The sequence below is a fragment of the Artibeus jamaicensis genome, unplaced genomic scaffold, assembly GCF_021234435.1.
Source record: "Artibeus jamaicensis isolate MK-2021 breed Jamaican fruit bat unplaced genomic scaffold, CSHL_Jam_final contig_1132, whole genome shotgun sequence".
NCBI lineage: Eukaryota > Metazoa > Chordata > Mammalia > Chiroptera > Phyllostomidae > Artibeus > Artibeus jamaicensis.
This window is the reverse complement of record NW_026521221.1, coordinates 7149523-7161866: the sequence shown is the minus strand read 5'-3', so window position 1 is coordinate 7161866 and position 12344 is coordinate 7149523. Positions and strand designations below refer to the sequence as shown.

The 12344-nt window shown below is 39.1% G+C and overlaps 1 protein-coding gene and 1 pseudogene across 2 annotated transcripts in view; one reads left to right on the top strand and one right to left on the bottom strand.

Moving 5' to 3' along the window:
- The window catches only part of RAD51 (RAD51 recombinase), a 30781-nt gene extending 18948 nt beyond the window's left edge, over window positions 1-11833 (bottom strand). Inside the window, exons 1-3 of one of the 2 annotated variants that reach the window (XM_037161715.2) lie at window positions 11574-11833; window positions 7751-7853; window positions 6140-6277 (exon numbers count right to left, since the gene is read on the bottom strand). In XM_037161715.2, the coding sequence (XP_037017610.1) occupies window positions 6140-6277; window positions 7751-7837 (225 nt within the window). In that variant the 5' untranslated portion in view covers window positions 7838-7853; window positions 11574-11833. The remainder of the gene's footprint in view (window positions 1-6139; window positions 6278-7750; window positions 7854-11573) is intronic. The other variant, XM_037161716.2, reaches the window with a different exon arrangement.
- Window positions 10112-10647, top strand: LOC119061242 (60S ribosomal protein L17-like; annotated as a pseudogene).
- Window positions 11834-12344: the final 511 nt, after the last annotated feature.

Here is a 12344-nt window from a genome sequence, read left to right as displayed (position 1 = left end):
ATGTTTCTCTCTCTGTTGTTCTCTTTCGCTCTCCAATTAAAAAAAAAAAAAAAAAAAAGACAGAGGACAGAAATGTAAGAGAATAATTAACAAAATCAAAAGTTGACTCAAGAAGATCAATAAAAATTAATAAACCTTTAGCTAGACCTCTCCCACCCCTGACCAAAAAAACTAAAATCAGGAATGAAAGAGGGGACATCAGTACCAACCCTACAAAAATAAAACTATGGCCCTGGCTGGTGTAGCTCAGTGGATTGAGTGCAGGTCTGAGAACCAGAGAATCGCAGTTCCATTCCCAGTCAGGGCACATGCCTGGATTGCAGGCCGGTTCCCTGCAGGCCAGTTCCCAGCAGGGGACGCACTAGAGGCCACCATACATTGATGTTTCTCTCCCTCTCTCCTTCCCCTCTAAAGATAAATAAAATCTTAAAAACTAAATAAACAAATAAAAATAAAAATAAAACTATGCTAACAAATGAGATAAGTTAGATGAAAGAGGCAAATTTCTAAAAAAGACTCAAATTATCAAAATCACTCCAATAGGAAAAGAATCCAAGTTAAGGAACTGAAAGATCAGTAGAGCTTGAGTCTAAATTCAGTAAAATAAATAGTCTGAGTTTGATTACCAAAAAGGAAGAAAAAAAAATCTGAATAGATCTAAAAGCTTCCTCCAAACTTCTCTATATTCTTAAAACTTCACTTGAAAATTCATTACAATGTCTATATTATAGCTTTGTGAATATAATTCACTGCAGAACCAATGGTGTGATAGATATACAATTCTTTCACTAAAGTTCCAATGTTAATAATACTATCTCTCAAAGGTTTCTACTGTCAAATTCTAATAAATTATTTTTTATACTCCACCATTTAAAAAATCATGCTCCATTTTACCTTGCTTTTATATCTGAACCATGTTTTTCTCTAGCATTTTCTGACTACCATCACTCAAATTGTCCACCCCTCAATCTTGCTATGTATTCTACTGAACCCTCCTTCCCGGCTCCAAGGATCTCCTTTCCTTCTCCAAACCGGACGGCCTGCTCTCTTGGCTAGCTACTGTCCTGGCCCGTCCTTCACTGAGTACTGGAGTTGGAGCCACTCTAATCCTGATACGATGTTTTTCTATCTTCATTTTGGTGAAGTGTATCCTCAAATAACTTCCTAAGAAAAAGTATGTAAGAGAAAAATGTTTTGAATTCTTATGTTTCTGAAAACGTTTTATTCTGCCCTAATAGCTGATTAATAAGGATGGAACTGGAAAGCATTATACTCAGTGAAGTAAGCCAGGTGGTGAAAGACAAATACCATTTTGATCTTGCCTATAAGTGGAACTTAATCAACACAACAAACATGCAAGCAAAATATAACCAGAGACACTGAAATAAAGAGCAAACTGGCAGCGACCAGAGGGGAGGGAAGAGGGAGACAGCAAGGAAAGAAAGGAAAAGAGTCATCAAGGAACATGTATAAAGGACCCATGGACAAAGCCAAAGGGGGAAAGTGGTGTTGGGTAAACGGAGACACCTATATTCAAACAATTAAAAAAAAAGTTGCTACAAATAGAATGCTAGGTTTAAGATTATTTTCTCTCAGAGGTTAAAAGGAACTGCTATACCTGCTTCTACCATCCACTTTTTTGATAGGAAATGTACTTTCTAATTGTGTTCCTTTAGAGATCACTTACTTTTTTTGTTCTGAAAATTTTCAGAGTCTTTTCTTTATGATTGCATACTGAAATTTCACACTGATTTGTCTAGCTGTTGTTTGACGCTCTATGGGTCCTACTAGGTAAGATTTCTGCTTCCCTTTAACTCTGTTAACTTTTCCTATATTGTTTCTTTGAGAATTTCTTCCCTTCTTTTTCTTGTGATCTCTCTTCCTGTAACTTCTACTAATTTCAGGATAGAGATGAATGAAAATTAGAAAATAAAAATACCAAAGCGGGGGTAGAAAAAGCTAAAAACCAATATTGTACTCTACTTAATGTAGGCTAAAATACTTAGGGAGAAATGTATTAATATCTCCAACTTCCTTTGAAAAGCATAGAAAAATCTAAGATAGACTGAGTACTGGATAGAGATGAATAGATAGGTGATAAATCAAGTATATTGAAATACTAATGATACAGTTTAGGTGATGGGTGCATGAGTGTGCCCTATATAATTCTTTCAGCTTTGCAATAAGTTAAAAAATGTTAAAGACTTTATTTATTTATTTTTAGAGAGCGAGGAAGGGAGGGAGAAAAAGAGAGAGATACATCCATCAGTTGCCTCTCATATGCCCCCACCTGGGGACCAGGCCCACAATCCAGGCGTGTGCCCTGACTACGTGACCTTTCAGTTCGCAGGCTGGTACTCAATCCACTGAGCCACACCAGCCAGGGCAATTTCAAAAATTTTAATAACAGCCCTGGCTGGGGTAGTTCAGTGGGTTGGAGCATTGTCTCCATATGCCAAGGTTGTGGTTTGACTCAGGGCACATACCAGAATCAACCAATGACTGCATAAATACCTGGAGCATCAAATTTATGTCTTTTTTCCTCACTAAAAATCAATCAATAAATAAAAATATTAATAACAACATGTTGAGAAAACTCAGGAGACGCTTTACCTTCTTGTCATTTTAACCCCTACATTTTCTAGTCGCTGAGCTCTTAAAGGAACAGAATATTATAACCAAAATGAAATCTGAAGTAAAAAACCATGCAACTGTCTAATCTTGCAGAACTTTACTTCTATTCCTGTTGTAGACTACTCTGCCTGGCTTTAGGAATTGTATCTTGATCCCTTGTGGCTAAGGGTGAGGGACGACCTTTGGAATGCGAGACCTTTGGAATGCCAGCAGCAGGACACAAAGCCTGTCTCTGGTAGCAAATGCTGCCTCAGTTTCCTCTCCCTGCCCCCAAAGCTTGGTCGGAAGTCAATGACTGGTAAGACCCCCCCTCACAGCGGGGGGCAACCTAAGCCAGACTGGATCGCTTGGGAGGCCTTCATGGAAGGACTGGGGGGGGGGGCGGCTGTAATAAGGAGCAATGGACTCTCACCCCCCTACTTTGACAAAGCCTGAGTCCCCATGTTCTCTGGGAGAAGTGCTTCCTAGCTCTAATCCCCTTAACCCTGAATACCTGACAGGGAGAGGTGCAGCTCCTTGCCTTGCTAGAGCGTGTCCTGGGGAAAAATCTGGCACCACGAAGACTTGCTGATAAACCTGTGAAATCTGCTAAGAGTGCTTCCATTCATATGTTAAGAGTTTGAGCAGGAAACCCCAAAACTCTGTTCCTGACAGACTTGGACTCATATTAAGCCCTCGGATATCTTTGAAATGTTACCTACTGTTTGATCCTTGCCACCCTGTATTCCTGTGTATTAGAACCCAATAAAAGCCCTGGAAGAGGGGGCTCGGGGCCTTTTTCTCCTGGGAGAAACTGGCCGCAATTGGCCTTTTTCCCTGAGAAACTGGCCACTGCTCACTTCTCCTCCCCAAGCAGATCACATCATATCCCGGTCATATTCACTCTCCATCTGTGGCACTCAGGGGGACTTGCGAAGAAGGTGCCCCCACATATTCCTATACTTAACATAATAAACTTGCTTTCATCTGTGCTAGGTGGAAGTCTTTGTAAGTTTTCAATAGCCAAGAACTACCAAACCCTTGGACACAAGACATAAGATGGCAAGTAAAGGAAAATATTACAAAAAACATCCACGCTGAATGTACCAGTGTTGTGAAAGTGTGCCAGACAAGGGAGAAAAGCTCAACAAAAGCCAATAACAATTTCTTTAAAATCTGAAAATGTGGAAAAGGCCACAGGAGAATCTGGTACCTTCTGAATGAATTACTTCATTCACAATACCTTTCTCTCTCAACTATATAGATTTTCATTTGTATTCTAAAAATGGATTTCTTTTCATTTTCCTTTCATCTTCCATCACCATATATTTGGCCCCTTTTACCATTTACTACCCTCCTTCCCTCTGGTGACCACCATACTGTTGTCTGTGTCTATGAGTTTCAGTTTTATATCCCACTTATGAGTGAAATCATATGGTTCTTAGCTTTTTCTGACTGACCTATTTCACTTAGCATAATATTTTCAAGGTCCCAGATCATGTATGATAGAAATGTACACTTGAAACCTATATAATCTTATTAACAAACACCACCCCAATAAATTTAATAAAAAATAAAATAAATAATTCTGGAGACAGTTATATTTCTCCACTGTGACAATGGATATCCTTGCTGAGTCTCAATTCCAAATATTTTTGGGAATGAGAGGAAATAGCCATAGTACTGAAGTAATCTTTAGCCTTTAAAAGTAAACAGCACAATCTTTACTCACCAGAAACTCACAATATAAAGTATCTGAAATCAGGAGGACAAAAATGTAAAAAGACACATCTATATTATTTTGCACATCTGATTTTACTTATTACGGGTTTGTATGTTTTCACAGAAGCAGAACATTGATTTGATTTCTAAAACTAAGGTCTGATAAGCCATAACTAAAGATCCTGTCAGGATATGTTCAGTCACAAATTCTGATATGAAAAAAGAAAGAACAAATAGACTTTAGGGACACCTACTGGCTTAACTAATATCACGATATTTCAGTGAGGTATTAGAGACTGAGAACTTACTTCTAATAAAGTCACCATTCCAACTTTATTTACTTGAGTAATCCAATAAATAACAACATCTTTCCTCTAAGGGCTTAAATTAAGAATTACTTAATAAGTACACACAAATCTCGGACACTGTCCATTTGACTAAATTACATAGCAGAACTAGATGTAGTGATGCTACCCAATGACAAAGGATAAACTCTTTTGAAAGGTTCTTCAGCTTTAAAAAAATTTTATTTAATTATTGTTCAAGTACAGTTTTCTGTAATTTTTAAAATAAATATTTTATTTATTTTAGAGAGAGGGGAAAGGAGGGAGGAGAGGGAGAAGGAGAAAAACATTGATGTGAGAAACACCCATCCTTTGCCTCCCATATGCTCACTGTGAAACTCCCTATGCGCCCCGACTGGGGACCAGACCTGCGACCCAGGTGTGTACCCCGACTGGGAATAAAAATGATGGTCTTTTGCTTTGTGGGACAACACCCAACCAACTAAGCCACATTAGCCCAGGCAGATTCTTTAGCTTTTAAAGATTATTTTTCAGAGAAAATTTCCATAAAGCTGTTGATTACTAGAATTAATACAGATAATACTGGCTTTACCTATCTTTCTCAGTGTTGTAATAAAGGCCTAATAATAATATATATGAAAGAGATGGGATTTCACAATTAAAGTGCTTTATCAGAAATTGAATTTTACTTCACTTTGGTTAAGCCAGTAAAATAACTTTTCTGTCATTTACTAAGGTTAAAAACAACAACAAAACTAAGCATATGATTTGAAATCATACCCTCGTTTCATTATTAAAAAATCTTGCCTATGATTAGTTGATCAACAGATTATATACACTGACAGCCTAATTAATATGGCTTTAGTATTCAAGTAATAAAAACAGCTTTTCCACTTAAAAGTAAAACATTATTATAGAAAGTGTAGAAACTTCAGAAAATTGAGGACAAAAAAATTGCTTACATTCTTACCATCCAGAAATAATATTAATATTTTAGCGGATACATCCCCAGTGTAAGTGCTATACATTTATACATACATTTTAAAAAATAAAAATCAAGCATGTGGGTTACACATGCACTCACACATTCATACACAGATGTTTTATTAACATTTCTTGTATCAGGAATATTATTCTCCTATGTCAATGAATATTCTTTGAACCTGTTTTTTGTGGCTGCATTCTAAAGAATATTTCTAAGGCATGAGGTCATAATACTGAGAAAAACAAGGTTTATACCACTCACTGCTGGTAGGAGTGCAAATTGGTAGTCAATTTGGCACAATTTATATCATAACCCATGATACTGCAATTCCTTAGAGAAAAATCCCAATTTAGTCTATAAGGTACATACAGAGATAATTAACTGGTAATACAGTCACCTTTGAAAAGAGGAACAGGACAACACAAGGAGGGATGGAAGGACTGCCACCTTCCACTGTGCAACCTTTTGTACCACTTCCTCTAATGCCTCCCTAGGTCATGTAAACACTACTTACCAGAATTTTATCAGCTTTGGCTTCACTAATCCCCTTAATATTTATTAGCTCTTTCTTTGGTGCATAGGCAACAGCCTCCACAGTATGGAATCCGGCTTCTTCCAATTTCTTTACATCATTGGCATTTATGCCACATTGCTGCAAGTGAAGAAAACCATTGACAAATTTCTCATTTGTCTAATGCGGACACCGGCCCTACCAACTTCACAGAGCTGTTTGGAAAAATTGTGATATTACATGTGTGAGTTTTGAAAAGTGGGCCACACATATAAGGTATTTAATTTTTTTAAATTATCAAAACCAGGAGTTTTAAACTAGTACCATCTCATGTATATTAATAAGGACTCATCATGAATTAGGCTTAAACCAGTAACTTCCAACACTGGAAATAAAGGCATAACTTTTGACCTTTTATGACTAAGAAGCTAAATGAACTCTGAGACCCTGGGTTCTAAACGACAACTTTAAGCTACTCTTTCTCAATATTTTCCACATCAAGCACACATAAATAATGGTATTGTTTTACACTAAACTGGGGTAAACAAATGAGGCTGCCCCAGAGTTGAGCAGAGCACTACTTTAGCATATCAATACTCTTTTTTTGTAACACAATGACTAAAAAGCTCTCCTCTACCAACCAACAATGAGAATGGAAAAGCTACTTTTGGTGGAGACATACATAACACTTCTCAACACAAACCACCCAAAGACACTTCTTTCTCCCTATATCTGAAGTCAGCTTTGGTTTTACTGGCCACCAAAAGCATTACTTCTGGGAAACTATCAGGCAGTGGGGGCGTGTATATGTATTAGGTAGTCGGGGAAGGTTTGGGAGATGAGAGAATGATATCTGTCTATAGAAACCATGCCTGCAATTAATATTTAGGCAATAAGCAATACATGTGTGGCTATAAGGATGCTCATGATACCGAAAGTTATGACTCTGAATTCTCTGTCTATCACAAACCAGTTTAAGTAACTTCTGGAGTCTTGAAGCTCAGCTGGGATTCAAAAAAATTATGCGTAAAGAGAATGAAGGCTTTCTCTGCTTCCCTTCCTACTTCTTTCAGCCCATGTTAGTTGTACTCACACTGGTACCTCTGCACAATGAGCAGAAACAGTGCAAGGCCCCAGCTCTGATGTTTAATGTTCTTGTGCCAAGTACTGAATTAGGGCTTGGCTCTTATACCTCAGCAACTACAAACCCTTCTCCCTGTTATTAGCTGTCTTGCTAGTAACTTCAGCACAGCATCCCTGCATCACTGGCCAGGCCTCTGTATTCCCTGGAATACAGAGTAACTTTATGCTTAGTACAAACAGCACAGGCTCATGGGATCCTAGGACTTCTTAGTTTCTGACACTCTAGCTCTGAGAAAGAAAAGTGATAAAGTAGGAGGAGAATTCTTGACAAAAGAAGAGATCTGCCCTGACATGTTTAGCGACTGTCATAAACCTTTCCACGGGCTCCTTGACAACTATTCTGAGAGCTCTAATTTGGGTCTTAACAACAGGTAGTAAACCAATAGCTTATATAAAGGTTTTGATTTCTCCAAATAGGTAGAAGAATCTAGTCCAACTTTAAACTTTCCAAATTAGCAACTAAGTGCATACCTCTAACCGTGATATAGGTTGTGGGCCAAAGCTCTCTTCTTCCACTGAAGTATCTGCATTTGCTTCAAGCTGCATCTGCATTGCCATCACTTGGTGTTCAATACTGAAAAACACAGATGGCCATCAGGAAGAACACCAGAGAAAGTACAGAGCTGCAAACTTAGTTTTGCAAGACATCTTTGAAGAATTACTTCTTAGGCTTCTGGTGACCTATCCAATGGCAAGAAAAAGAACAAATCTCTCACCAGTTTTCCCTTCTATCTAGCTAGATGTATCATAAAAACTTTAGGAAGAGCCAGGATTATTCTGCTTCTTAATAATGCATAGCATAACTAGATCAACTATGTCCCTGTTTCCCTGCTTCATACTCCTTGAGGGTAGGGACTAAGTCTTATTTATTTGTATAAGCCCCAAAATACATTATAAATATTAGGTGTTTGGTAAATATTTGGTAAATGAATGCACTTTCCAGAACTCTATTTAAAAACAAATTGACGAAAGGTTAAACTGCTTCGGTTCCATTGTTCCTTCCAGCAAGCAGGGATTGGAGGTGGTGGGCCAGGAGTGAAATGATGGTACGGAATGACTGCCCAAAAGCCCCCATTCCTGACAGAGAAACAGTGGACTGAGATGAGAAAAGTACTTCCCATCCTTAGGCAAGGATCATAGCTTGTAATTATGCACTTTTGCTAACAGGAGTGTATGAAATTTAAAGATCACCATTTTAATGAATTCCAGACCTCAGGAAATGCACAAATGAATAAATAACAGGCAAGTATGCTGCCCAGAGGGAAATCTTCCATAAAAAACGTACTTAAAAGTCTGGTTATTATGATAAAGTTAAGATCACTCAGGTTGAAAGAACTGAGGACAAAAAATTTTTAATTATCTTTAAGAGGTGTTATTAGTAAAAGCGAACAAGTCTTAATGCTCACAAGAATAAATGGCCTTAAATAATATCAAAATGATCTGGACAACACAACAATCAGGATAAATTTAATTCAAAAGGCAACATATATGAAACATCCATTCTTAGAAATTTAACAAATGACCATTTGTTCTTGAATGGTGCAGGTATAGATCTTTCAGATGGCAGTTTTAGCATAATATGAGTCCATGATAATTCTGAGTATCAAGATCACCTGAATGCAATTTAAACTTAAATCCCTTCATAATTTATGAAAAAGATGCCACTGCAGAATAATGGGGAAAGGATGGTCTTTTCAGTAAACGGTGCTGGGTTAATTGGATAGCCTTATAGAATGAGAACAAAACAACAGGAAAAATCTATTTCCAATTTAGATTATAGATCTACATGTAAGAGGTAAAACAAAGCTTTCAGAATATAGGTGAATATCTTTATGACTTTGGAGAAAGATTTCTTGATTGGATACATAAAGTAGTAACCTACAAGGAAAAGACTGAAAAACTGAACTACATTTAAACAGAAAACTTCTATCAAAAGACACCATTAAGAGAATGAAAAGTAAAACTATAGTGAAGGGAGAAAATATTTACACATATAACCAAGGGTTGATAACTAGAATATATAGTAAAAAAACTACTGCCCTGGCCAGATAGCTCAAGCATTGTCCCAATATGCCAAGGTTGCAGGTTCGATCATCAGGGTACATACAAGAATCAACTAATGAATGCATAAATAAGTGGAACGACAAATTTGTTTCTCTTCCTCTCTCTCTGAATCAATAAACCACCCCCAACACATACCAAAACAAAACAACAACAATAACAACAACAAAAGAAACCCAAACAAAAAACTCCAACTCCAAATCATCAAGAAAGCAACCCAAAAGAAAAATGGTTTGATTCCTGATCAGGGTACATGTAAGAAGCAACCAATGAATCCATAAAGAAGTAGAACAACAAACTGATATTTCTCTACCTTCCTCTTTCTCTAAAGTCAATTAAAAAAACCCCATAAACAAATGCTCAACACCATTAGAAAAATTAAAACAAAATATTACTATATACCCATAAAATTGAAAAGACTGACATTATCAAGTGTTGGCAAGCATGTGAAACAACTAGACACTCATACAGTATTGTGCTGGTTTTAGTGTAAATTGGTACAAATTTGGAAAACTGGCATAAATACGAAAGTTGAAATAGACAATGCTATGACTCAGAAATTTCACTATTCTACATTATTGACCAACTGAAAAGTATACACATGTCCATCAAGACATATACAGGAGTGTTCTTTCAGCAGCCTTTCTCATACAGGCTAAAAAACAGAAATAATCCAAAGGTCCACCATGAGTTGAATAAGGAATACCAACCACATAGCAACAATAAAGTACTACTGCACTTCCTGAAAGTGACCACAGGTAACCTCTGAAAATGGTTCCCTATTCACTTGACTCAGAAAACTCCACAAAATCATGCAAAACATGAAGTTCAAATCTTCGTGTTCACTTTAAGAACACTAGTAAAACTGCCCAGGCTGTCAAGGGTATGCACATTAAAAAAGCCACCAGGTACCTGAAGGGTGTCACTTTACAGAAGCAATGTGTGCTGTTCTGTCCTTACAATGTTGGGGTTGGTAGATGTGCCCAGGCCGAACAGAGGGGCCGGACACAGGGTTGGTGACCCAAAAAGAGTGCTGAGTTTTTGCTGCACATGCTTAAAAATGCACAAAGTAATGCTGAACTAGATGTAGATTCTCTGGTCCTTGAGCATATCCAGGTGAACAAAGCTCCCAAGTGCAGCGAAGAACTTACAGAGCTCGAGGGTGGGTGACCCCACACGGAAGCGCTCCCTGCCACACTGAAGAGCAGGGTGTTCCCGAACCAGAAAAGGAGGTTGCACAGGAGAAAAAGATGATCCAGGAGGAATGGAAAAAACAAAAACTTATGGTTCTCAAAAATTCAGCATGAAAAAAGTACTAATAAAAGTAAAAGTAGGAAAAAAACCCTTACCGCTATGTGCAAAGGTATGTATCAATGTACAGACAGAATGTTAAACAAAGCCAGAAATAAATATGTATAGCATTACTTAGAAGAGCATTTGAGATCTTGCTTCCCCGCAAATATGTCATCAGTTTGGCTCAAACTCATGCAAATACCATACACACACACACACACACGCATTATTACTTATATAAAATTCAGAAACAAGCAAAATTAGTCAATGGTCTTAGAAGTCAATAGTGGTTACCTTTGGAGAGAAGGGAGAGCATTAGACAAGAGGGCACAAGGAGGCTTCTGGGGTGCTGACAGCATTCTATTTTTTGACCCGAGTGGTAAGTATACAGGTATATTCATTTTGTAATAATTCATGGAGCTGTATACACTTTTGATTTGTGTTATCTATATTACACTTCCCTTCAAAGGTTTAAAAAAGAAAACCCCAGCTCACTACAGATCATTCCCTAGGCATATGAATGGTCTTCCAATCAGATAATGAAAATATGTTTTTGACAGCTGGAGTAAGCAAAGCATGGTGTAATGGAAAGAGGGCTGATCAGAAATCCGGTCACCCTGACTCTAACATAAAACAGCTGTGGTTTAAGTCATTACACCTCTCTGGATCTCGGCTTCCTCGCCCACGCCCACAAAATAGGAGTTGGAAATGAAAAGGAAGGTCTCAAAAAGGCTCCTCTCAGCTCTATAAAGACCAGTCAGCTTCTGTATTCGCCATGAAAAGCTCCAAAGTTCGGTTGGGCCCAGCACTGCCCTGCATCACTTGCGGGGGAGGGGCCCCATAAACTGAGTGAGGGAGCACCGGCCTGGATCCCGGTCTGGCTAACGAGGGGACCAACCCGGCAGTGGAAAGGGACCGTGTGTGTGCCTGACACACTCACCTGGGCTTGCAGCGCTACTGGATCCGGTGAGCTGCGCGCTCCGACCTCCGTCCGCTGGCCCGGCACGCGCCCGACCCTGGACGGACTCCAGACGCCCTACCTTGCGCCCCACTTCTCTACTCCCTTACTCCCACCTTCTGCACACAACCCAACCGACTTTCAGCTCCCAACTAAGCGCCTCGGGGGACGCCTCAGCTTCTCTCAGGCCTCAGCTTCTCGCTGTAACTCCGCGCATTGCCCGACTAGTTTCGTAAATCCCGCCAAACGTTCCCGGGTAGCGTCACGCTCGCGTCTACGTAACGTCTCCCCGCCCCTCTCGGATCCGTCGGGCCGCTGCTCGCCACCCCTAGAGATAAGCTCATGGACCGTGAACTTGGTGTTATGATTGCCCTCTTCCTTTTACCTCTAATGACTAAGTTTAGTCATTGCTGCTTTCTCATTTACCAGATCGAGGACTACGTCTATCAAGCGGGAGTGTGGTTGGACCGAGACTACATCTCCCAGTATGCACTGCCGGCGGACGCGGCGGAGGTAGCTCCTCCACCTCTCGGAAATAGCCTCGTCCTGAGAACTGCTTAGCTACCTTGGATAAATAATCTGAACGTGAGCTTTTGGCTCAAGGTTCTGATTTAGTAAAATTCCCAGAGCCAGGCGCTTTCCAGGCTTTGGAGGTGGTTGAGCTGAGGAAGCTAGAGTAGATGGATGAAACTGGAAAATCGAACTGGTGGAGCTAGGAAAAAAAAAAATGGCTGGAATATCAGTCGAGCTGTG